The sequence below is a fragment of the Pristiophorus japonicus genome, chromosome 6 (genome assembly GCF_044704955.1).
Source record: "Pristiophorus japonicus isolate sPriJap1 chromosome 6, sPriJap1.hap1, whole genome shotgun sequence".
In the NCBI taxonomy this organism is placed as follows: domain Eukaryota; kingdom Metazoa; phylum Chordata; class Chondrichthyes; family Pristiophoridae; genus Pristiophorus; species Pristiophorus japonicus.
Window position 1 is genome coordinate 241,407,474 of NC_091982.1, and position 27,089 is coordinate 241,434,562.

The 27,089-nt window shown below is 45.2% G+C and overlaps 1 protein-coding gene across 3 annotated transcripts in view; it reads left to right on the forward strand.

Annotated features, from left to right (window-relative positions):
- Positions 1-14,470: 14,470 nt before the first annotated feature.
- Positions 14,471-27,089, forward strand: part of LOC139266011 (neprilysin-like) — a 277,737-nt gene continuing 265,118 nt past the window's right edge. For 2 of the 3 annotated variants that reach the window (XM_070883753.1, XM_070883755.1), the window contains exons 1-2: positions 14,471-15,054; positions 18,322-18,493. In XM_070883753.1, the coding sequence (XP_070739854.1) occupies positions 18,331-18,493 (163 nt within the window). In that variant the 5' untranslated portion in view covers positions 14,471-15,054; positions 18,322-18,330. Of the gene's footprint in view, positions 15,055-17,314; positions 17,523-18,321; positions 18,494-27,089 lie in introns of those variants that run through there. The other variant, XM_070883754.1, reaches the window with a different exon arrangement.

A 27,089-nucleotide genomic window follows, 5' to 3' on the forward strand; every position in this document is an offset into this window, starting at 1 on the left:
GAAGGAAGACACAAATAACCTTCCAGAAATACTAGGGGACTGAGGGTCTAGTGAGAAGGTGGAACTGAAGGAAATCCTTATTAGGCAGGAAATTGTGTTAGGGAAATTGATGGGATTGAAGGCCGATAATTCACTGGGGCCTGATAGTCTGCCTCCCAGAGTACTTAAGGAAGTAACCCTAGAAATAGTGGATGCATTGGTGATCATTTTCCAACAGTTTATCCAGTCTGGATTGGCTCCTATGGAATGGAGGGTAACTAATGTAACACCACTTTTTAAGAAAGGAGGGAGAGAGAAAGCGGGTAATTATAGACTGGTTAGCCTGATGACATCAGTAGTGGGGAAAATGTTGGAATGAATTATTAAAGATGAAATAGCAGCACATTTGGAAAGCAGTGAGGGATCGGTCCAAGTCAGCATGGATTTATGAAAGGGAAATCCTGCTTGACAAACCTAGAATTTTTTGAGGATGTAACTAGTAGAGTGGACAAGGGAGAACCAGTGGATGTGGTGTATTTTGACTTTCAAAAGGCTTTTGACAAGGTCTCACACAAGAGGTTGGTGTGCTAAATTAAAGCACATGGTATTTGGGGTAATGTACTGATGTGGATAGAGAATTGGTTGGCAGACGGGAAACAGAGAGTCAGGTTAAACGGGTCCTTTTCAGAATGGCAGGCAGTGACTAGTGCGGTGCCACAGGGCTCAGTGCTGGGCCCCCAGCTATTTACAATATACATTAATGATTTGGATGAGGGAATTGAGTGTATTATCTTCAAGTTTGGAGATGACAATAAGCTGGGTGGTGGTGTGAGCTGTGAGGAGGACTCTAAAAGGCTGCAGGGTGACTTGGGCAGGTTAGTTGAGTGGGCAAACGCATAGCAGATGCAGTATAATGTGGATAAATGTGAGGTTGTCCACTTTGGTGGCAAAAACACGAAAGCAGAATATTATCTGAATGGTGGCCAATTAGGAAAAAGGGAGGTGCAATGAGACCTGGGTGTCATGGTACACCAGTCATTGAAAGTTGGTATGCAGGTACAGCAGGTGGTGAAGAAGGCAAATGGTATGTTGGCCTTCATAGCGAGAGGATTTGAATATAGGAGCAGGGAGGTCTTACTGCAGTTGTACAGGGCCTTAGTGAGGCCTCACCTGGAATATTGTTTACAGTTTTGGTCTCCTAATCTGAGGAAGGACGTTCTTGCTATTGAGGGAGTGCAGTGAAGGTTCACCAGACTGATTCCCGGGATGGCAAGACTGACATATGAGGAGAGACTGGATTGACTGGGCCTGTATTCACTGGAGTTTAGAAGGATGAGAGGGGATCTCATAGAAACATATCAAATTCTAACGGGATTGGACAGGTTAGATGCAGGTAGAATGTTCCCGATGTTGGGGAAGTCCAGAACCAGGGGACATAGTCTAAGGATAAGGGGTAAGCCATTTAGGACTGAGATGAGGAGAAACTTCTTCACTCAGAGAGTTGTTAACCTGTGGAATTCCCTACCGCAGAGAGTTGTTGATGCCAGTTCATTGGATATATTCAAGAGGGAGTTAGATATGGCCCTTACGGCTAAAGGGATCAAGGGATATGGGAGAGAAAGCAGGAAAGGGGTACTGAGGGAGTGATCAGCCATTATCTTATTGCAGGCTCGAAGGGCCGAATGGTCTACTCCTGCACCTATTTTCTATGTTTCTATGTTTCTGTGTTTTATCTCACCCTATCAGCATGCCATTTCTCCCTCATATGTTTATCTAGCTTCCCCTGAAATGTATCCATGTTATTCTCCTCCTTTTTGTAGTGAGCTCCACATTCTATCCATTCTCTGGATAAAGATGTTTCCCCTGATTTTCCTATTGGATGTCTAGCTTATATTTATGGCTCCTACGTAGACCAATTGCTGCAATTGCTTTCCTTACCTAACACCATTGTGGGAGCACCATCACCACAAGGACTACAGCAGTGCAACTCGAAGACCCTCACTCCCAACACCATCTTCCCCAGGGGAAATAGGGGTGGGCAACCAATGTGGGCTTTCCAGAAAACAAAACAAGAGTGACCCCAAACTATTGCCACGGCTGTGATCAACACACCAATTGCAGACGAAGAATGCTGCCAGGAATCTGATGTTTTGAACGATGGAGTAATTCACTACGCAGTGCCTCCGGAGGATCAAATTTATCATGTTTCTGCGCAGACTGTGGCTGAAAAATGCAAACTATGAATGTATGTTTTCCATTTAATCCTCCTAAGTGGAGAGCAAAAAAACCCAGTACTAACTCTTACTGGAAATTTAGCTGTGCAACCTGAATTAAACTTGGCACCTAACCCATGGACAGATTTTTGAATGAAAGGGAGTTAAGGGTTATGGGGAGCGGCAGGGAAGTGGAATTGAGGCCAAGATCAGATCAGCCTTGATTTTATTGGATGACAGAGCAGGCTGGAGGAGCCAAATGGCCCACTCATGCTCCTATTTCTTATGTTCTTATAGGCATTTTATTTTTATTGCGTAATTTTAAAAATTATATATTAGAACACACATTTCCTGTATTTCAAGGGATCAAGGGATATGGGAGAGAAAGAAGGAAACGGGTACTGAGGTGAATGATCAGCCATGATCTTATTGAATGGAGGTGCAGGCTCAAAGGGCCGAATGGCTTACTCCTGCACCTATTTTCTATGTTTCTATGTTTCTATGTTTCCAATTTGTGAGCGTGTTTGGCGCTGTAATGGCAGCATGCAGGTCGCCTTGCAAAATAGACTTGCCAATAACTTGCTTGCGCAGCATCATTGGTCCTTGCCTTTAAGTGAGAGAAGCAGCTTCTCATGCATTTACCAACGCGCTTGAGTTAGCGTTAGATTTAGTGCCCCACTTCCCTCTTAGAGCGCTAAAACTGAATATCGTTGGAGGAGTGAATGATTATTGCCTGTTGCTACTTTTTCAATTTTTCAAAATTCAAAAGGAAGTTATGATGAATGTTTATAAAACAATGGTTCGGCCCCAACTGGAGCATTGTGTCCAATTCTGGGCACCGCACTTTAGGAAGGATGTGAAGGCCTTAGAGAGATGCAAAAATGATTTACAAGAATGGTTCCAGGGATGAGGGACTTCAGTTATGTGGATAGACTGGAGAAGCTGGGTTTGTTCTCTTAGAGCAGAGAAGGTTGAGAGGAGATTTGATAGAGGTGTTCAAAATCATGACGCATCTTGACAGAGTAGATAGAAAGAAACTGTTCCCTTGGTAGAAGGGTCGAGAACCAGAGGACACAGATTTAAAGTGATTGGCAGAAGAACCAAAGGCGACAAAAGGGAAAACTTTTTTACGCAGCGAGTGGTTAGGATCTGGGATGCACTGCCTGAGAGGGTGGTGGAGGCAAATTCAATTGTGGCTTTCAAAAGGGAATTGGACAAATTCCCAAAGGAAAAAAAAAATGCAGGTCTACGTGGAAGGAGCGAGGGAGTGGGACCAGCTGAATTACTCTTGCAGGGAGCCGGCATGGGCTTGACAGGCTGAATGGCCTCCTTCTGTGCTGTAAGCATTCTATGGCTCTGTTGTTCCCTACAAGTGTGTGATCCTCTCTGACTGATTCTTTTCTACTCACTGCATAGAATGATGCATCGCAGATGGAGGCCATTTGGCCCATCATGCCTGTGCCGGTTCTTTGAAAGAGTTACTAATTAGTGCCACTTCTTTGCTCTTTCCTCGTAGCTCTGCAAATATTTTTGTTTTCAAGTATATATCCAATTCCGTTTTGAAGGTTGCAATTGAATCTGCTTCCACCACACTTTCAGGCTGTGCATTCCAGATCATAACCACTCACTGCATAAAAATAATTCTCCTAATCTCCCCTCTGGTTTTTGTCTTATACCAGCACCAATAAACCCAGGTGCTGGAAAGAGAGACCTTTTCCTGCATGTATTATAGCAATTCATTCAATACAAAGATAACATTATTTCATGTTATTCGACCAACATAATCCAGTTACGCTGCATACTGTTTGCATTGACGTAAAATTGGGATCTGGGCAATTTCTCTATCGCTGCTCGCTAAAATTGACTTCAAATCACCTCCTAAATAAGTGGCTTGCCTCCTTATTTTCGGGACAGCTCAATGCCTCATCGCATTGAAATGACTCAAAACGCTGGGCTGGGTTTTTCTATGAGTGGCGAATGAATGGAGCCCGCCATTCATTAGTTCTGTACTTGCCCAGTGACATTCCATTTGCACGATTCTTCAATCTAATTGTTTGAGGAGATACACAGTCCTGGATGCATTGCAGAAGGCACTGTGCTGTTTGGATCCTTGCCACTGGACCAAGACCTAGCTCTGTCAAGCCCGTGTGGTGGCTGGTGTGCAACAGCCACCACATGTTAAAAAATCCATCCTTCAGGATGTAGTTCCGGATCTGGAATATTAGATCCTTCATTGAAACAGCTGTGAACTCATCCTTTTTTGGCGTGGAAGCAAGTCATCCTCGCTTCGAGAGACTGCCTATGATGATGATGATGCACGACAAGATGCTGCCAGCAGGACATCCAAACAGCACAGCACCCTCTGCAATGCATCCATCCAGGACTGTGTATCTCCTCAAACAATTAGATTGAAGAATCATTAATGAGAAGTGCAGAATCTGAACCAGGAAGTGTAAGTTAGAATATTGAATTCTAACTGGATTAGACAGGTTAGATGCTGGAAGAATGTTCCCGATGTTGGGAAGTCCAGAGCCAGCGGTCACAGTCTAAGGATAAGGGGTAAGCCATATAGGACTGAGATGAGGAGAAACTTTTTCACCCAGAGAATTGTGAACCTATGGAATTCTCTACCACAGAAAGTTGTTGAGTCCAGTTCATTGGATATATTCAAAAGGGAGTTAGATGTGGCCTTTATGGCTAAAGGGATCAGGGGGTATGGAAAGAAAGCAGGAATGGGGTACTGAAGTTGCATGATCAGCCATGATCATATTGAATGGTGGTGCAGGCTCGAAGGGCTGAATGGCCTACTCCTGCACCTATTTTCTATGTTTCTATGTTTCTATGTTTCTAGACAGAAATATATATTTTAATATATTTTTAAATCTATAAGAGTAGTTAAGAGCTGAAGGAATGAGACTCTACACTTGTTAAAGTAACTTTTCAGTGCCAGAGAGATTGTTTGGCAGTAATTAAGACTTACCTTGCCATTAAAAAAGTGTACTTAGACTGAAATGGACAAGCCCTAACTTTCTCTGGAGTGTTTAGTCCATATCTACAATGTAAGTATAGGAACTTTACATTGTTCAATATATTCGAGTGGGGAGCCAGACAGTGAGATGCCATTTTCGGGACGTTTACGCAGCGTCTCGAGCAGCAACTCCATCATTTTCAGGTATACCTGCACCTCTGCGCTCAGGGGGAGGTTATGCATAAATAACGGTACATGCTGATTGCCTGGAAGCAAAATACAGCCCAAAGAAGTCAGGCTGAAGTTCAGTGACTATTGGTACCGAACAGGGAATGGAAATGTTTCGAATTATTTTTTTTTTCATTACAATTTTAGTCAAAGGAGCAGCAGAACATAACTGCATGGTTCCAGACTGTGAAGCCCCCTTGTGGATTTTGAGAGTCTGCATTCAGAAGGCTGTGTAAAATTTATGTGACACCAACCACTTTGCAGCATGGTGCGTATAGGAGGAACATCATCGATCTAAACTGACAGAAGTAACTAAAATACAAATTAAATATTGAATTTGATGGACAGGTGTGGGATGCCTGCTGCAGTGCTGTCAACACTCATTTTCTCAGAGGTGATAAAGATGCTACCGTACAAAATTGACGGGCAGGGAAAGACTAGTTGGTCCATCAAGCCAGCACATGCTGGCCAGAACATCATTGAATAAATAATTCCTCCCTCCTGTCCACCCCTAATCTGCACCGCAGAAAAAACGAAAAAGAAAGAATTGCATTCACCACCTCAGGATTTCCTGCACTTGCAGCCAATGAAGTGCTTTTTGAAGTGTAGTAATGTAGGACACATGGCAACCTATTGTGCACAGCAAACTCTCACAAACATCATCATCATAGGCAGTCCCTCGAATTCAAGGAAGATTTGCTTCCACTCTAAAAGTGAGTTCTCAGGTGGCTGTACAGTCCAATATGGGAATTACAGTCTCTGTCACAGGTGGGGCAGACAGTGGTTGAAGGAAAGGCTGGGTGGGGAGTCTGGTTTGCCACACACTCCTTCCGCTGTTTGCGTTTGGTTTCTGCATGCTCTCGGCAACAAGACTCACGGTGCTCAGCGCCCTCCCAGATTCTCTTCATCCACTTTGGGTGGTCTTTGGCCAGGGATTCCCAGGTGCCGGTGGGGATGTTGCACTTTATCAAGGAGGCTTTGAGCAATGTGATAAATATTAGATAATCTGTTTTAGCACTGTTGATTGAGGGATCAATATTTTCTAGGACACCGGGAATAACTACCCTGTTCTTTCTTGAAATAGTGGCCATTGGATCTTTTGCATCCACCTGAGAGCAGATGGGGGCCTCGGTTTAACGTCTCATCTGAAAGACGGCACCTCCAACAGTGCAGCACGCCCTCAGTACTGCACTGGAGCATCAGTCTAGATTTTTGTACTCAAGTCTCTGGAGTGGGATTTGAAGCCACAGCTATGCAATCTCATGGGAGAGGCAGGAAAAGCAAATAAAAACCCAGGGCCAATAAGGGATAAAAGACCTTCTCTATGAGGCGATCTCTGCCCCAGTCAGGAACACCAGATCCCTCTGGAAGGCAGAGAGTCAGCACCCACTGCATCAACCGACAGCACATTCCAGAGACTAGTCTAGTCTATCCCTACTCTTACACTGACTAAACCATCTGTATTGTTTCTCTTTATGCCTGGTTCTGCACCAACTACAGCACCTGAGAGGGGAAGGGTCACTCTGCTCCTGATTTCGAGCAGGTCATTACAAGGAGCATTGATGGAAACATGAGTCTCCCAATCCATGTTGAGCAGTCAGTCAGTCTGTTTGTTCTTTAGGTCACCAAAGCTGGAGCACAATTCAACCTCGAAGAGTATCCAACCCTTCACTCGTGAGCAAGGGGTCCAGCGATTATGGAGGTCAAGGGTACAGATCCACATTCTGACATTCAGCGACTCCTCTATTTAAAAATTCTCACCCTTGTTTTCAAATCCCTCCACGCCCTCACCCCTCCCTATCTCTGTAACCTCTTGAAGACCTACAACCGTATTAGATCCCTGCGCTCCTCTCATTCTGAGCTCTTGCGCACCCCCGATTTACATTGCTCCAGCATTGGAGGCTGTGCCTTCAGCTGCCAAAACCCTAAGCTCTGAAATCCCTTCGCTAAACTTCTCTACCTCTATGCATCTCTCTTCTTTAAGTCTCTCCTGAAATCCTACCTCATTGACCAAGCTTTTGGTCACCTGTCCTGACGGCTCAGTGTCAAGTTTTTTCTGATAATGGTCCAGTAAAGGGCCCCAGGATGTTTTACTACGTTAAAGGTGCTATATAAATGCAAGTTGTTGTTGATGCTTTGTGTGAGATCTTGGATGCACCTCGATGCTTCCTCATAGATGACTGGCACAATGCAAGTCATTTATAATCAATTCCTAGTTGTCACAGGAAAGGCTGACCTTCAACATGATTTATTTTTCCTCCAATTTTCTCTCCCAAAGTTCTCACCAAGCTACAGTGTTTTAGTGATGTTGATTGAGGGATAAATATTGACCAGGATATTGGGGAGAACTCCCCTGCTCTTCTTCGAATAGTGGCCGTGGGATCTTATACGGCCACCTGAGAGGGAAGAAGAGGCCTGGGCTTAACATGTCATCTCAAAAGATGATGTCAGCCGTAAATGGAGTTGCACTGAAGATGCAAGGGGTTATAAAGGGAGTGGTGAGGACATTGCTGTTTACAATATGGATGGATAGCTTGGAGTTGGGCATGGAAATGAAGCTGTCTACCTGAGCAGGAGTTTCAGGGTTTATAGCTATGTTCCTTATAAAACAGCAAGAATTCTTACCATGATCAGTGTCATACGGGGGCGGGGGCAGTGGGGGAGATGGATGGGGGTATTTGGGAGAGGGGTGGTGGTGGGGTTCTATTAATGATGCACAGGAAGGCTCTAATTGCAATTAAGAAATGTAAATATGCTTGCAAATTATCCAATACTGTGAAGGACTATGCTTTGCAACGTGAAAGGTGTATATTTCCTTTTTTTGAGGGTGGGAAATTAACATTGACTTACACAATTTATTATATTTTTCAACAAAATTTATGCGCCACTAGGTTTAAAATACTCAATTTTTCCTTTGTTACGCGAAGTCTTTTCAATCGCAAGAATTACCTTTTTGGCTCTGACCATTCTAGTTGCATAACTGTTATGTAACTCGCAATGGCTCGATGCATTGTTAGATGATTTCAGGACATTTTAACCAAACAGCTTTTGATGCATTTGCATCTTCTATCAACCATTATATGGAAAGATGATCTGTTAACAATAAGGCACTCTGCCTGTAGCACCCCTCCAAACAAACAATTAGTGGTGTGCGAGATAATATTTGTTTTGGCACTGCTAAGTAATTAGAACTGCTAAATACTTGAATCACAGCCACAAAAACCCTGTTCACACTGTGACTTGATTATGTCTTTGCAATATGGAGAGGAAAGCAGGGAATTTTATATTACAACATAAACGAGGAGCGAAATGGTGTTCTAAAATGTTTAAGGAGCATGTTATCATCGAAATTGCTGCAGTAAATGGAAATAGTTCAGTGTGTGGAGGATTCTCATCTGAAAGTAAAATTGCCCATCGTTTTGGAGTGGGAAATTAAGTTCAGACTAAAAACAAACACATCGAATTTTACACTACAGTCTTTGTCATAAGCGCCATTTCCATATCTGCCTTCTTTAATTAGAAAACTTTGCATTTAACACTTGCAAAAAAAAATTAAATAGCACTTTGTCACATCTCCCAGAAAGATCTTAAGGCACTTCATGTGCAGTGGGTTACAGTTTTAGGCAAATACAAGAGTCGTTTTACACTCAGAAAGATCCCATGAACAGTAATGAGATGAATGACTAGTCAATCTGTTTCTGGTGGTGCTGTTGAGGAAAGGATGTGAACCAGGACAGCGGGAGAGATTCGTGCTTTTCCTTCAATGTCCTGGGATCTATAAGGGCCACCTGATATATAGATGGATGAGAACTTAGTTCAACACTTCATTCGAAGGGTGGTACCTCTGCCAGTGTAGCACTCCCTTAGTACAACACGCAATCAGCCTAGATCACATTTCTCAAATCCTCGAGTGAGGCTTAACTCCACATCCTCTAATTTTGGCTTCTTGCATATCCCGATTTCCATCATCCCTCCATTGGCGGCTATGCCTTTAGCTACTTAGGCTCTAAGCTTTGGAATTCCCTCCTAAATCCTCTATGCCTCTTTACCTCTTTCTCCTGCTTCATGACATTCCTTAAAACCTACCTCCCCATCTTAATATTGTGGCTCAGTGGGTAGCACTCTTGTCTCTGAGGCAGAAGGTTGTGGGTTCATAATCCCACTCCAGGGACTTGAGCACAAAAATCTAGGCTGACATTCCAGTGCAGTGCTGAGGGAGTGCATTGTTGGAGGTGCTGTCTTTCAGATGAGACGTTAAACCACAGTCCTGTCTGCTTTCTCAAGTGGATGTAAAAGATCCCATGGCACTATTTTGAAGACGAGCAGGGGAGTTATCCCCAGTGTCCTGGTAAATATTTATTCCTCAATCAACATAACAAAAACAGATTATCTGGTCATTATCACATTGCTGTTTGTTGGAGCTTGCTGTGTGCAAATTGGCTTCCGTTACATTACAACAGTGGCTACATTTCAAAAGTACATTATAACAGTGACTACACTCCAAAAGTATTTCATTGCCTGTAAAGCACTTTGTGACATCTGATGGTCATGAAAGGCGCTAAATAAATCCAAGTCTTTCTTTATATAGCTCAGTGTCAAATTTTGTTTGATAACACTCCTGTGAAGTGCCTTTTGGGACATTTTACTACACTAAAGGTGTTATATAAATGCAAGTTGTTATTGTTGTAACTCAGAGAGAGGAGTGCAGTCAAAGTGTATTCTTGCAAACTAGCTCCTTCTCTTCCTCTAGCTCAAGCTGAGGTCCAGAAGGTTATCTCTGGGCGTGTCTGAAGTCACCAGCTTTCTGTTTGTAAGAATCAGACAAAATACATATCATGTCGTGTTTGGTAAGGATATCTAGCAATATGGAGCAAAGGCAGATGAATGGAGTTCAGCTACAGATCAGATATGATTTGATTGAATAGAGGAACAGGCTCAAGGGACTGAATGGGCGACCGCTCTTCCTGTGTTCCGTGGAGAGAGAGAGGCCCCGAGAGCCAGGCTGAGTGGCCCCCGGCCTGCAAGCACCATCGGAGCAGGCCGGGGAGTGCGAGGAGCAGCGTGGCGGCGTACCACTCCAGGGAGCAGCACATGCTGGAGCAGCAGAGCAGTGCAGTGAAGAGGGACGTCACCAAGGTCGGTGATTGGAATGTGGGCAGATACAGCAGGAGTGGCGAGGTCATGGCGAAGGAGCAGCGAGAGATTGTAGAGGAATGTGATCGGGGCTGACGAGAGGCGTGAGTTTGGGGCTAAGAAGAGGTGAGGGCCCAGGGGCAGCACGGGCCAGCCCACACTGCGATATATGTGCGCACTAGGTCCGTGCAGCAGAGCTGGTCTCCAGTCATCTTGGTTAATCCTTGCTACTGGACCAAGACCTAGCTCTGTCAAGCCCGTGTGGTGGCTGATGTGCAATGGTCACCACACGTTAAAAAAATCCACGCACAGGCATCTTCCACCCTTCAAGATTTAGTTCAGGACCTGGAATATTAGGTCCTTCATTGAAACACCTGTGAACTTTTTGCCGTGGAAGCAAGTCATTCTCGATTCAAGGGACTGCCTAATATGTTCCGTGGTACATCAAGAATTGTTATTGCTGTGCTAGCTGTCAGCTGTGGCTCAGTTAGTAGCACTCTCGCTCCTGAGTCAAAAAGGTTGTGGGTTCTGGTCCTACTCTCAAGACTTGAGCACAAAATCTCAGCCAACACTCCAGTGAGGAAGCACTGCATGGTCAGTGGTGTTATCTTTCAGATGAAACATTGAACTGAGGCCCTGTCTTCCCTTTCATGTGGATATAAAAGTTCTGAAGGCACTATTTTAAAGAAGAGGAGGGGCCTGCTCCCTGATGACCTGGTCAATATTTTTCCCTCAACCAATGCCACTAAGACAGATGATCTGGTCCATTATCACCTTTCTGTTTGTGAGAGCTTGCTGTGCACAACTTGGCTGCTGTGTTTCCTACATTACAAAAGTGACTATATTTAAGAAGTACTTCATTGGCTGTAAAGCACTTTGAGTCATTCTGAGTTTGTGAAAAGCATAATATAAATGCAAGTCCGTCCTTCTTTTCCATCTCAGGCTCTGTGCCGATAAAAATGTTTGGTGTGATAACGATGCTGTTTGGCTTTGGGTAGCTCACACTGTTCTGACAGTGACTTCTCAAAGTATGTCGCAACTTGCAGAGGGTCCCTGGGAGTGCGCGAATAATTGCAATTGCTGCACCCCAAATCACATCTTGCAATACAAGCCAAATCGTTGCTTGGCTTGTTTGTAAACATAGTCAGAATACTTTCTCAAGCAAGTTAAATGGATGGCCATGTCCCTTTGATTGCAATATCATTTTATCCCAATTAGCAAATCCAGAAGCAACTAAAAGAAATGGCCCCAATTTACAGTTTTCACAGAAAAATGGGTGGAATAGTAGATGAGAATTTGGGATAAGCATTCCATGTAATAAAAACATTAGATTTATTCAGTCGTTATAATTCAGATACCTTTGAACTTGGATTTGTATTGAAATAGGGTCTTTCATCACCTCAGGACATCCTAAAGCATTTACAGCCAATGAAGTACTTTGTTAAGTGTAGTTGCTGTTGTAATGTATGTAATGTGGCAGCCAATTTTCACACAGCAAGCTCCCACAATAATAACTTGTATTTATATAGCACCTTTAATGTAGTAAAACGTCCTAAGGCGCTTCACAGGAGTGTTATGAAATAAAATTTGACACCGAGCCACATAAGGAGATATTGGGACAGATGACCAAAAACTTAGTCAAAGAGCTAAGTTTTAAGGAGCATCTTCAATGAGGATAGTGAGAGATCAAGAGGCGGAAGTGTTTAGGGAGGGAATTCTAGAGCTTAGGGTCTTTGAAACTGAAGGCACAGCCACCAATGTTGGAGCGATGAAAGTCAGGGATGCGCAAGAGACCATAGAAACATAGAAACATAGAAAATAGGTGCAGGAGTAGGCCATTTGGCCCTTCGAGCCTGCACCACCATTCAATATGACTGGAGGAGTGCAGAGATGTCGGAGGATTGTAAGGCTGCAGTAGGTTACTGCGATAGAATCATAGAAGGGTTACAGTATGGAAGAAGGCCATTCAGCCCATCGAGCCCATTCTGGCTCTCTGCAAGAGCACCTCAGCTAGTTCCACTCCCCACCCTCTCCCCCTTGCCCACAATTGTTTTTCTTGCAGTTACTTATCCAACTCTCTTTTGAAAGCAATGAATGAGTCTGCCTCCACCACCCTTTCAGGCAGTGCATTCCAGATCCTAACCACTCGCTGTGTCAAAAAGTTTTTTTTGCAAACATGACCAGATGATCTATTTTAGTGATGTTGGTTGGGTGCTAAATGTTGGTCAGAACACCGGGGTGAACTTCCCTGCTCTTCCTCAAATAGTGCCGTGGGATCTATTAAGTCCATCTGAATGGGCAGACGGTGGCCTCAGTTTAGCATCTTACCCAAAAGACGGCACCTCCAACAGTACAGCACTCTTTCCGCACTGAATTGAATTGTCAGTCTGAATTTTGGACTCAAGTTTCTGGAATGGGGCTTGCCCCATAATGGTCTGACTCAGAGTAAGAGAGCTATCCACTGAGCCAAGGCTGATGCACTCATCATAAATGAATGGATTTGCAGATTGCTATCACCAAAACCCTGGGAAGAATTCCAGGAATATCTTAGAATAGAAGCAGAATTCGACTTATTCTGTCACTATAAACTTAGAGCAGGGTTGACTTGGAGGTGATCTGGTAGCAATATATAAAACAATGAAAGGGCTGGAATGCATGCGTATTGATAGATTATTCCAGATTGACAGATTGGGGAGGACCAGGGGACAAGCATTTAAACTATGCAGGAGTAGGGATAGACTGGAAGTTGGACAGTTCTTCTTTTCCCAGAGAGTAGTGAGCCTCTGGAATACATTGCCAGCTGGTGTGGTGCGTGCTGACTCTCTGCATTGCCTTCAATAGGGAGCTGGACCAATTCTTGGGTGGGGCAGAGTTCGCATCGTACAGAAGGTGTGTGGATTCACAGAGCACACTCATGGTCAATGTCAACCATTGGAGGCAGTTCAGAGAAGGTTCACTCGGTTGATTCACAAGATGAAGGGGTTGACTTATGAAGAAAGGTTGAGCAGGTTGGGCAATACTTATTGGAGTTTAGAAGAATAAAAGGTGATCTTATTGAACCATATAAGATACTGAGGGTCTTGATAAGGTGGATGCAGAGGATGTTTTCACTCGTGGGGGAATCTAGAACTAGGGGGCATAGAAACATAGAAACATAGAAAATAGGTGCAGGAGTAGGCCATTCGGCCCTTCGAGCCTGCATAGTTTAAGAATAAGGGGTCGCCCATTTAGAACTGAGATGAGGAGGAATTTATTCTCTCAGATGATCATAAATCTGTGGAATTATCTGCCCCAGAGAGCTGTGAAAGCTGGGTCATTGAGGTGGAGATAGACAGATTTTTGAATGATAAGAGAGTGAAGGGTTATGGGGAGTGGGCAGGGAAGTGGAACTGAGCCCAAGATCAGATCAGCTATGATCTTATTAAATGGCGGAGCAGACTCGAAGGGACAAATGGCCTACTCCTGCTCATATTTGTTATATGATCTCCTGGACTGGTTTTAATTGCTTGATGGGGTTGGAGAGGAATATTCCAAAATCCCCCCCCCCCCCACCTTATTGCCCCCTTTTTTTTGGCCTCTCCCGGGAGATGACATGGCTGAGGGGAAACGGGTGGTGGAGCGTCTACTCATGATGCTCCAGCCATCATGAGGTGTAGGGCAGGCTTGGCAGAGCAGCTCGTCTTTCCCTGCCCTCCCGATGCTGTGTTCCTGTAAAATATGTGCTCCACAACCAGTGAGAAAAGCAAGTGCTGGGAAATGTGACTCTACGTACGTTCCACCTTTGCCAATGGCATGAAGTGTCTGCCATAAATTGAAATCAGCGGGCTCCTGCCCCCAACCATTCCCCACTTAATTCATGATTAGTTGACCCCCTTTATCGAATAATGTGTTCGAAAACACAAGCAAGGACGAGAGAGCGAGTGAGAGAGAGATTATTCGCAGATGCAAATTAGGTAGTGTGCATTACTGTCAGAGGACTCTTCACAGCCTTCACTGCATACCTAGATAGCAGACTGCAAATCGGCATTTTACCAACGATGGAGACAGCACGTTTGGATCACGGCTCGACCTTCACGAATTGAAATCTTCAGGTCATTCACTTACCAAAGGAACTTACGTGCTGCCCTCGGATTCTGGAAGGCAGACCACCCTCCTCTTCCTCCTCCCCCTCCTCCCTCCCCCTCCCTCCTCCTCCTTTCCTTTACGATTCCACGATCATATTAACCACATTCAGTATGAGGCAATGCTGGGGAAATAGTGTTACATTGCCCGTGGGAAATACATTTCGTTTGACAAGTACTGGACGGTCGCAAGCTCCGATGTGGCCATAGAGCAGAGAGCGAGAGAGAGAAAGAGAAGGTCTGAACTAAGGTTTAATGGTGGTATCTGAAACGCTTCTTTATATCTGGTTGGGATTTGGGGACTGATAGTATCACCTGGGGAAGATCACCATGCCTGCTATTACCTATGTCATGGGTCCGATTGGTCAGTGATATCCAATGACACTGGCGCAAGCCACACAATCGATACCTGGTAAGTTCTGCGTGTTTGTCTTAATGAAGGGGACAGAGTAATTCTGTGTACATTTTAAAAAGGATCTAAATTAATAATAAATATATCTTAAATCTGAGCTGTGACATTTGTTTTCAAAGACTCCAGTACATTAACATTTCTGTGAAGACTTGTTGCACATCCAATATATATAGAATATGTACTAAATATGTAATAATGATTAGATTTTTAATTAGCATGCAAAGTACAATCAAAGTGCAGCGTTAATCTATTACCGTTTGGCAAGGATGACATTAATATATAACAGTTTGCTAAGCATCTTGATTATGTTTACAATACATTCGTACGCATAGGCGGAAAGTGACATGAACGGAACCTTGTACTGAAGTGGGGTTCAGAGTCCCGAACCTGTGTATCAACATCACAACCCACGCTTATTCAACTAGTGCTGACTTCACGCTGGATAGAAAAGCCATGACCCAGTGTGTCAGCATCTAGTCAAAAGGTTATTGGTTCAAGTCCCACTCCAGAGGTTTGAGCACAACCATCTAGGCTGACAGTGCAGTGCCGAGGGAGCGCTGCACTGTTGGAGATGCTGCCTTTCGGTTGAGACGTTAAACCGAGGCCCTGTCCGCCCTCTCAGATGAATGTAAAAGATCCCCTGGCACTATTTCGAAGAAGAGCAGGGGAGTTATCCCCGGTGCCTGCCCAATATTTATCCCTCACTCAACATCATTAAAACATTGCTGTTTATGGGAGCTTGCTCTGCACAAATTAGCTGCAGCAGCTGCATTTTCTACATTACAACAGTGACTACACTTGAAAAAGTACTTCATTGGCTGTACAGCGTTTTGGCAGGTCCGGTGGTCGCGAAAGTCTTTCAATTGCAACCCCTCTCTAACTGATTTTCTACAGACATGTTAACTGATGACAATTGTGTTATATATATATATCAGAAGTTGAGGAGAGGCGGGTGGTGGGGCGTGAGGCGATGTAAAGTTCCCCTTTAAAGGAGAGCCCTTTGAAGTCTGGACCTTTACTGGCGAGGTGGCCCAGTCCTTCCCGGTGCAAAGTCCACCTTCAGCGGACGATTGACCAGCCGGCCGCTCGACGTGGCTTCATTGGCGAGCCCAGGAAGGCGAAAGCCTGAGCGTCAGTGTAAAAAGGCATGTCTACAAATCGACCACACGTCGGGAGAAGCCAGCCTTTGCACTCTGCGCTCTCTGAAGCTTATCCTCACCTAAGCCTTACTAATCTTTTCTCGACGCCTTCTGCTTCAACTTGTTGGTGTACACGGTGCAATTATCTCTGTCTGCCTCTCTCTCTCTATGTGTCTCTGCAATTGATCTGAAATTGACACAACCACGCCATGAAATTGAGCAGCGCGGCGGGCAGTTTGACCGCTGGCAATTTCCATCAGATCAGGTTGGGAGTCGGTGAGCAGCGATCTCCCCCAACCCCGTGCGATCTCCTGGTCGGGAAATCTTTGCCAGATCTCTGGCGGTCTTACTGGATGCTGGGATCAAACCCACGTCCATTACCACCCTCCGCCTTTGCCGGGATAAGGGTGACCTGGACGCGCGAATTATAACTAAAACAAGGAAAGAACACGTGTATAAGAGATCTCTGCTCGCTCTTGTAAGCCGAGGAGGCAGTTCGCCGAATCTAAAACTTGTATTCCCTCAGGGAAGATTGCAAAAGTAGGATAAGGTCGCTACCGTATTGCATGGAGTAGATGTGCCCCGCTCTTTAATTTATGTATAGAATGTAGGATAAAACACGCTAATTATATCACAGATTCTTCCACCAAAATAAATAATTGCCTCCCTGTAGGTCTGGCAGTTCTGTCCAACCAATAGCAGTTAGTGGCACAAATATATAAATTTCAATTACATTTAATCGATTGGGGTTAGAACCAAGGGGACCCGGAGTAAAGTTTTCGCAATGGGGCTCCTTAAAATGTTATTTCTGTCGGTTAGACTCAGACTGATAAACGGCCCTGTAAAATCAGCCGTAATAATCCATCAATTTCCTGACACGTATCCTTTCCCCTCAGTGTCATATTCAAAGTTTATTCGTGTCAGTAATTCCAGCTCCATTTCTTCTCATTCCATACGTGACTGCTATTTGAAGTAAAGTGATTTTCCGGTCTATTCTTTTTCACAGTTCCCCCGAGCTGGTTCGGTGATTTCCCCTCAACTTGCTTCTCGCCGCACGAGTTGAACTGGCACTGACTCGTCTTTTGCGCCCCCGGCTCACTTTACGCAAGTTGCTGCAATGCTATTGAAACGCTGACCAGGCACGTCACGGCGCCAACACTGACCGATCTTTAACCCCGCTCTGGGTACAACAACACATTAAAAAAAAATCTTAATGACTACTTTATTCTCCCTCTCGATCCCTTGAGCTGGAGATGAAGCCCAATTAGTTGAGGAACGAGTTGCCCTTCGCTGGACTCAACTCTTCTCACAGCTGATTCTCTGTGCGGTGTAAGTACACGATATGAGACACTTCCATGCCTTCGACAGACTGGCATTCCCAATTCCTGAAATTTTACAGGCTACACGTTTGCTGCAAACTTTCGTTTAGGTTTATTTAACCTCGCAGGACTGGAACCCATGAGCCCAATTTACTAAAACGTTAATCGGAGAGAGATTCTTTGCGATTCGATGAGATCAGGGATTATTTTGTACAAAATATGGGACATAAATATATTATAACTTGAATTAAATTACTTATTTCAGATGGTTTAGGTCCTAGGCCGAATATGGTTTTTTGTTTAATTTTCAATTTCAATTTCAAAATAAGGTGTATTTTTTTAGCTAAGATGTTACTGTATATTTTTAACGCTATTTATAGAGTAATCTGATAAGGGACATTATGAATTGCAAAGTTCCTGTTTGTTGGATGAGAAGAACAATGGTCACTAGCGGATCTTTTAAGTCTCAAGCTGGATTCGCAGTGAGTTTAGGTTCGTGCCTGCGAACTGAGTCGAACACAAATAGTTCTAAACTTGGCAAATTATACATTCTATTTCAACTTTCCTAGTACTGTAACCATCTCAAAACCAAAACATGTTTATTTTTGGGGGGAGGGGGGTCTTTCGTCGCGGGAGCACTGACTTCCAGGCTCTCTTTGAAATGATTCTGTATATGATCATTCATGTGAGTTATTTGGTGGTACATGTAAAAGGTTTAATATATCGATCCTTAGTGTAACGTTGTGCTATGGATATAGCTTAATATAGCGTTTCTCGGTCTAACGCTGGGCTGTGAATTTGCTCCTCAGATTGTTGTTATGGGCAAGTCTGAAAGCCAAATGGATATGGTTGAAAGGAACCCGCCAAAATCGAAGAAGTCGTGGAAATCATGGACCTCTCTGGAAATTGGATTAACCACCATTGTGGTTTTGCTGCTCATTGTAGTCATCACTTTGATCGCATTGTATGCAACACGCACGGGTGAGTACAGCAGGCAACATGCTGTTAATACTAGAAGGTGTGTGTGAGTGTGTGTATGTATGAGTGTGAATGTGTTTATATGTGCGTGGAGGCCCCGACCTGCGAGAGACCATCAGCGGCAGGTCGGGGCCATAAAAGGAGCGGCGAACGGCGGCCATGGACAGCGTGGAGGCATGCCACTTCAAGGTGAAGCGCGAACTGGTGCAGGAGGGTGACGGCAGCGAAGAGTGATGTCATCAAGATCCAGGTTGGTGATTAGAGCATGGAGCGGCGAGGTCGGGGCGAAGGAGTAGCAAGAGATTGCAGAGGGACGTGATTGGGGCCCAGGGGAGGCGCGAGTTCTGGGCCAGGGGCCCAGGGGCAGCACAGGTCAGCCCACACTGCGATACGTGTGCGCACTAGGCCCGTGCAGAAGAGCTGGTCTCCATTCGTCTTGGGTAATCCTTGCCACTGGACCAAGACCTAGCTCTGTCAAGCCCGTGTGGTGGCTGGTATGCAACGGCCACCACACGTTAAAAAAATCCAAGCACAGGCATCTTCCACCCTTCAAGATGTAGTTCGGGTCCTTCATTGAAACACCTGTGAACTCATCCTCTTTTTGGCGTGGAAGCAAGTCATCCTCGTTCCAAGGGACCACCTATGATGATGATGATGTGCAGGTGTGTATGTGTATGTACATTTGTGTGTGTGTGTATAGAATCATAGAATGGTTACAGCACGGAAGAAGGCCATTCAGTCAGTCGAGCCTTGCGGACTTGCCCTCTGCCCTTTCCCCATGGACCTGCAACTGTTTCCCTTCAGACACTTATCCAACTCCATTTTGAAAGGTGAGATTTTATTTTTCAAAAATATACTTTATTCATATAAAATTTTCACAATACATTGGAAAATAGTTCAGTACCTTGCGGTCAGCAATTCCATACAATTCGTTTGGATGCTGACAGCAGTTCCATACAATGCATTTCATTTCAAGGTACAGTTTAGTACAATCCGTAAATCACTTTACATGTAGTACTATGCAAATAAGGGTATTACATGGAGCAGATAAGAACAGGTTTACATTACATTCCAGGATACATTTCAATACCGTTCACGATTCACGTTACATGTAGCACTATGCAGATGAAAGCAGTACACGGAACAGATGAGAATACATTTACATTTCTTTACAAGTTACTAAAGAGTGCAGAGACTTTCATTCTACATGGCACAACACAGGTGTTTTCAGTATATGGTGCTCTATGTATACGAGCAGATTAACAAGGACAGCCCGAGGGGGGTCTGATTCCATCCCTTGGGTTTACCGTGGCGGAAGGGCCTTAAACTGTGGCTCTTCCCCATCATGCCTTTGCGGCGACTGCACCAACCTTTAGTGCGTCCCTCAACACGTACCCTGGGCCTTGAATTTCGCCAGTCTGCAACACTCATCCATGGACATCTCCTTGCTCTGGAAGACCAGCAAGTTTCGGGAAGACCAAAGTGCGTCTTTCACTGAGTTGATGGCTCTCCAACAGCAGATGATGTCTGTCTTGGTGTGCGTCCCTGGGAACAGTCTGTAGAGCACAGAGTCTTGTGTTACAGAGTTTCTTGGGATGAACCTCGACAGCAACCACTGCATACTGCATCTCCTTCTAGACCTGCCTTGCAAAGCGGCAATCCCGAAGGAGATGGATGACAGTCTCGTCCGCACCACAGCCGACTCGGCAGCAGAGTGCCGTGTCTCTGAAACCCTGGCTGTGCATGAAGGATCTGACAGGTAGGGCCCTTCTCACCGCCAACCAAGCTACGTCTTGGTGCTTGTGTGAAAGCTCTGGCGATGAAACATTCTGCCAAAGAGTCTGCCTCCACCACCCTTTCAGGCAAGGCCTTCCAGAACCCAACCACTCGCTGCGTTACATCACCTTTGCCAATCACCTTATATGTGTGTATGTCTGAGTATGTGTGTATGTATGCACGCATGTGTGTATGTATATGAGTGTGTGTGTGTATGTGTCTGAGTGTGTGTATGCATTTATATGTATGTTTATGTGTGTGTGTATGTATGTGTGTGTATGTATGTATGTGTATGTCTGAGTGTGTATGTATCAAATCTGCCACCAAGCTCATGGTCTACAGGGCTGTAATGATACCTGCCCTCCTGTATGGCTCAGAGATGCGGACCATATACAGTAGACACCTCAAATTGCTGGAGAAAAACCACCAACAATGTCACCGTAAGATCCTGCAAATCCCCTGGGAGGATGCATCAATGTTAGCGTCCTCGATTAGGCCAACATCCTCAGCATCGAAGCATTGACCACACTCGACCAGCTCAATTGGACAGGCCACATTGTCTACATGCCTGATGCAAGACTCCCAAAGCAAGAGTTCTACTCAGAAATCCTACACAGCAAGCGAGTCCAAGGTGGGCAGAGGAAACGTTTCAAGAACACCCTCAAAGCCTCCTTGATAAAATGCAACAAACTTTTGGGGGCATCCGAAATGGAGGAGGACGCTCCATGGACCCTTGCAGTTGACAGTGTCAAAGGCCTTTGTAAGGTCGAAAAAGGCCATGTATAAGGGTTGGCACTGCTCCCTGCATTTTTTCTGCAGCTGTCGCGCTGCAAAGATCATGTCCGTTTTGCCCCGTAGGTGACGAAATCTGCGCTGTGACTCTGGGAGGAGTTCCTTGGCCACAGGGAGAAGACGGTTGAGGAGGACTCTAGCGACAACATGCATGTCATGATCCTTACTAACGGATCCATTGCAGACCCAATCCACTTCCGGACTGTGGTCAAACAGGGCTGCGTATTCGCTCCAACCCTCTTCTAAATCTTCCTCGCTGTCATGCTCCACCTCACAGTCAACAAGCTCCCCGCTGGAGTGGAATTAAACTACAGAAACAGTGGGAAACTGTTTAACCTTCGCCACCTCCAGGCCAGGTCCAAGATCACACCAACCTCGATCGTTGAGCTACAGTACGCGGACAACGTCTGCATCCTGGGCACATTCTGAGGCTGAATCGGATATGGTCGGCGTATTTACTGAGGCATACGAAAGTATGGGCTTTACGCTAAACATCTGTAAGACAAAGGTCCTCCACCAGCCTGTCCTCACCGCACAGCACTGCCACCCAGTCATCAAGTTCCACGGCGCGGCCCTCGACAACGTGGGCCATTTCCCATACCTCGGGAGCCTCTTATCAACAAAAACAGACATTGATGAGGAGATTCAACACCGCCTCCAGTGCACCAGCAAGCCTTCGGCTGCCTGAGAAAAAGAGTGTTTGAAGACCAGGCCCTCAAATCTACCATCAAGCTCATGGTCTACAGGGCTGTAGTAATACCCGCCCTCCTGTATGGCTCAGAGGCATCAACCATGAACAGCAGACACCTCAAGTCGCTGGAGACATATCATCAACGATGTCTCCGCAAGATCCTACAAATCCCCTGGGAGGACGCTGATGTTGGTGTACCCTAGGTACACCAACATCAGTGTCCTTGTCCAGGCTAACATCCCCAGCATTGAAGCACTGACCACACTCGATCAGCTCCGCTGGGCAGGCCACCTAGTTCGTATGCCAGACACGAGACTCCTAAAGCAAGTGCTTTATGCGGAGCTCCTTCACGGCAAACGTGCCAAAGGTGGGCAGCTGAAACGTTACACCCTCAAAGCCTCCCTGATAAAGTGCGACATCCCCACTGACACCTGGGAGTCCCTGGCTAAAGACCGCCCTAAGTGGAGAAAGTGCATTCGGGAGGGCGCTGAGCACTTCGCGTCTCAACGCTGAGAGCATGCAGAAATCAAACACAGGCAGCAGAAAGAGCATGTGGCCAACCAGTCCTATGTACCCCTTCCCTCAATGACTATCTGTCCCACCTGTGACAGAGTCTGTGGCTCTCATATTGGACTGGTCAGCCATCCAAAGAACTCACTTCAGGAGTGGAAGCAAGTCTTCCTCGATTCCGAGGGACTGCCTATGATGATGAAAATGCAACATCCGCGCCGATACCTGGGAGTCACTGGCCAAAGACCACCCTAGGTGGAGGAGGTGCATCCGGGAGGGCGCTGAGCACCTCAAGTCTTGTCGCCGAGAGCATGCAGAAAACAGGCACAGGCAGTGGAAGGAGCGTGCGGCAAACCAGTCCCACCCATTCTTTCCTTCAACGACTGTCTGTCCCACCTGTGACAGAGACTGTGGTTCCTGTATTGGACTGTTCAGTAACCTAAGAACGCTCTTTTAGAGTGGAAGCAAGTCTTCCTCGATTTCGAGGGAATGCCTATGAAGATGATGATGTGCATATATGCACGTGTGTGTATGTATATGAGTGTCTATGCATATGTATGTGTGTGTATGTGTGTGTATGGCTGAGTGTGTGTATGTATGTGTGTGTATCTGAGTGTGTGTGTGTGTGTGTGTGTGTATGTATGCGTGCGTGTGTGCATGCATATGAATGTATGTGTGAATGTCTTAATGAAATGAATTGACTTACTCGGGAGAGAATAAAAATCACATATCAAAAATTCAGGGATTTGCACAAACTTTTCAATTGAAGTGCCACAGAATTTACTTTTCGTGAGTCCTTAATTTTCTAAAGAGTTTCAACAACTGCTTAGCCTTGATACCAAGTCGTGGTGAGTCGGTTCTAATGAATGACTAAAGTACTAGAATAATCAAATTACACCAACAAGGTGAGGGCAGGGGAATGTCTGGAGGACCCAGTGTACGCAAAGCATCTGCCTCCCACACACAACTCACTACAGCTCACCAGAATTAACCTGGGATTCGGTCCCAAGTTTGAGGGCTACAGTTCAGGTAATGCAGTCTGCCCAGGGAGTCTGTATGACACGACAACTCTTTGCCACAGATGGAGTAGACATTTCGGCAGGAACTGCAGTTTTTGGGGATTAAATGTTAAAGCTATGGGGGTGGTTCAAACGGATCCATGTTCCTGGCGCAAAGCTTAGTGCAACTGCCCCAAATATTGAATTTCTTTTTGAGTAGGGGCAGGGAGCGGATCTTGCGGAATTTCCAACATGAATGGATGGAGAGGGGCCCTCCGTCCTGTCTGATATGTGTCCCCATCCTGGGAAGGTCTGAGAGTTCTAATTCAATCTACCCGATATGGCAACGATAAGCGAGCCAGAGAGCCAGCACAAAACAGAAAGGCAAAATTCACAGCACTGGAGCAAATTTCGGAGCTGAAGATTTATTTTTCAAACAGAACGAGTAATTGATTCTGGATCAATTGATACTTTTAGCAATGAATGAGATTTACACCTGTGCAGCAGTTCGATACTGTGGATTCTGGAAATCTGAAATAAAAACAGAAAATTCCGGACATACTCAGCGGGTCAGACAGCATCTGGGGCCAAAATTGCCCCTTTCTTGCTGGTAGGCGCTAACGGGGCACAATTGTCTTTTAGGCCAGGGGGCAGGCGGCGGTTGCACCCGGGGCGAAATTGTGCCCGAGATTTTGGGGACGATTTGAAGTTTGCGCTGCTCCCCGTGATTTACTGGCGATGACGCGTCACAGTATGCGCCAATGCCTCATCGCCCAGTGCTGACCCGTTTGCGCCCCATGGGGGAAATTGCTCCACGGGACGCGGGGCTGGTGTGGGCCACTTACACCCACCCGGGGTTCCCCTTAAGGGGGAAGCCATGTGCACCCCGGTCCACCATTTTTTTTTGTCGGCCGACTCTTCCATCAGCCCAACAATGGCGACACTCATCTCGACCGGGCCACCATCATGCAGCGCGGCACTCCTCTTTGGGTGCCGGACCATTGGCCTGCTCAAGATTGTCCCTGCTGGCCCAGTGGTGGTCACCAAAGGACCTGCAGAGTCTGCAGCGGCCCTCGCCTTTAACTGAAGGGGAGGGGCATGCGTCAGTGCTAGGCAGAGCATCCGTGTAACGCTGACCTCTTCAGTGTAGTGCTGACGCCTTGGGAGCACCCTGAAATGACACAGAGTGCCTGAAACAGCACTCCACCCTGTTTGAGGGGCACAATGGGAAATTCTCTGCTGGGAGTGGTACTTCAAGCCCAGGCGACACCTGACCTGGGCCCGGAAGGTTACCACTCCTGGATGGAGCGCGGGGCAATTTTGGCCCCAGATTTAACGTTTCAGGTTTCCTTTGTGGAACACCTCCGTTCAGTCTATAAGTATGACCCCGAGCTTCCGGACAGCTGTCACTTTAATTCTCTGCTCCACTCCCACTCTGACCTCTCTGTCCTTGGCCTCTTACACTGTTCCACTGAAACTCAATGTAAGCTCGAGGAACAGCACCCCTTTCGATTTGGCACTTTACAGCCTTCTGGACTCAACATCGAGTTCAACAATTTCAGTCCATTACCTCTGCCTTTATTTTTTCAGGTAGCAGTTGTTGATGATTCTGCCATTCCCATTTACACCTCTTCGAAACTCATCTTTCATTTCTTTATTCGTCCCATTACCATCTCCTTTTACTTTGCACTATCATTCCTTTTGTAATTTAATATCTGCTGCCTTCCACCCTATCTCAGAACTTCCCTTTAGTTCTTCTCCTCCCCCTTTCCCTGCCCCTGAATTTGCTTAAAATCTGTTAAATCTCTGAGATTTGTACCTGCTCGGAAATGGGATTGATCATAACTAGTGGGGATAATTTTGACTTTGGGTGATGATGGGCAATATCGAATTGGGCGACCATTATACATCGATTTCCCCTTCTACCACCTGCAGCCGAGTGGAAAATGGTGCATGGCAGCTAATTCAAAATCGCCCAATGTTACAATTACCCTTAATTTTAACCAAAAGTTAAAAAAACAAAAGTCCCCTTTCTTTGTCACATCTCTCGGAAGACAACAATTACAGGTCAACCACCAGATGCCTCAACAGCCTCAGTAAATTCGCCATATTTTTCTGCATTCCAACGCACCAGGGGAAGCTCTCTCTGCAGCATGAGTTGTTCCATCAACTGTATGTTCGCTTCAATGAATCTTAAAAGATGTGACTAATGCTTTTCTAACTCCTTTCCAGTAACATATGGCTTTCATGTGTATTTAATCAAACCTGATAGCAATTTCTTACTGGCAAAGGTAATGCAGAAGTGTGAACTTAGCTTAATATCAGGACTCTTGCCTTCAAGTCAGAAACTCATGAATTCAAGCTCCATTTCAGCACTTGAGCACATGATAAAGAAAAATAATTTGTGCAATTTAATACACCCGTACAAGTTAACCAATGAAACGGTTTAATCTGTGCAGCATAGAACTCAAGCTTTTTTGGGGGGAACTTTGCAAAGGAATGGATTACTGCGATCTAATAAATTGGAATTCTGTTACAATCAATTTGTTACCTAAACACTTCTGAATATAATCAGGTTTGAATGTAACAGCACTGGAATAAAGTCAGGGGCAGCTGGTATTCCAATGTGATTCAGATCATCAGCTTTAACCCGTGATTTATAAAGTTACAAAGGATATATGGCACAGAAACAGGTCATTTGGCCCAACCAGTCCATGCCTCTGTTTATGCTCCACTCGAGCCTCTTCCCATCTTTCCTCATCTAACTCTATTAGCATAACCTTCTATTCCTTCTCCCTCATATGCTTGTCCAGTCTCCCCTTAAATGCATCGATACTATTCGCTTCAACCAATCCCTGTGGTAGCGAATTCCACATTCTCACCATTCTTTGGGTAAAGAAGTTTCTTCTGAATTTCCTATTGGATTTCTTGGTAACTATCTATTGATGGCCTCTAGTTATGTTCTTCCCCACAAGTGGAAACATTCTGTCTGTATCCACTCTATTAAAACCTTTCATAATTTTAAAGACCTCCATTTGGCCACCCCTCAGCCTTTTTTCAAGAGAAAGAGACCCAGCCTGTTCATCCTTTCCTGATATGTATACCCTCGCATTTCTGGTATCATCCTTGTAAATCTTCTCTGCAACCTCTCCAGTGCCTCTATCTCCTTTTTATAATGTGGCGACCAGAACTTCATGCAATATACTAAGTGTGGTCTAACCGAGGTTCAATACAGGTTTAGCATAACTTCCCTACTTTTCAATTCTATACCTTTGGAAATAAACCCCAGTGCTTGGTTTGCTTTTTTAATCGACTTGCTAACCTGTACTGCAACTTTTAGTGATTTGTGTATTTGTACTCCGAATCCTTTTGTGCCTCTACCCCACCTAGACTCGCACCCTCCAAGTATAAGTGACCTCCCTATTCTTCCTCCCAAAATGTAATATCTCACATTTAACTGTGTTGAACTTCATTTGCCAATTATATGCCCATTCTGCAAGTTTATTAATGTCCTCCTCTAATTTGATGCAGCCCTCCCCACCTCCTAATTTGGTGTCATCTGCAAACTTAGAAATTGTGTTTTTGATTCCAAAGTCTAAATTGTTCATGCAAATTGTGAAAAACAATGGTCCTAACACTGAACACCACTATCCACTTTAGCTAACTATAATGGAGTATAATGTTGGAAAGTGTGAGGTCATGCGCTTTGGCAGAAAAAAAATCAAAGAGCAAATTATTATTTAAAGGAGAAAGATTGCAAAGTGCCACAGTACAGCGGGACCTGGGGGTACTTGTGCATGAAACACAAAAGGTTAGTATGCAGGTACAGTAA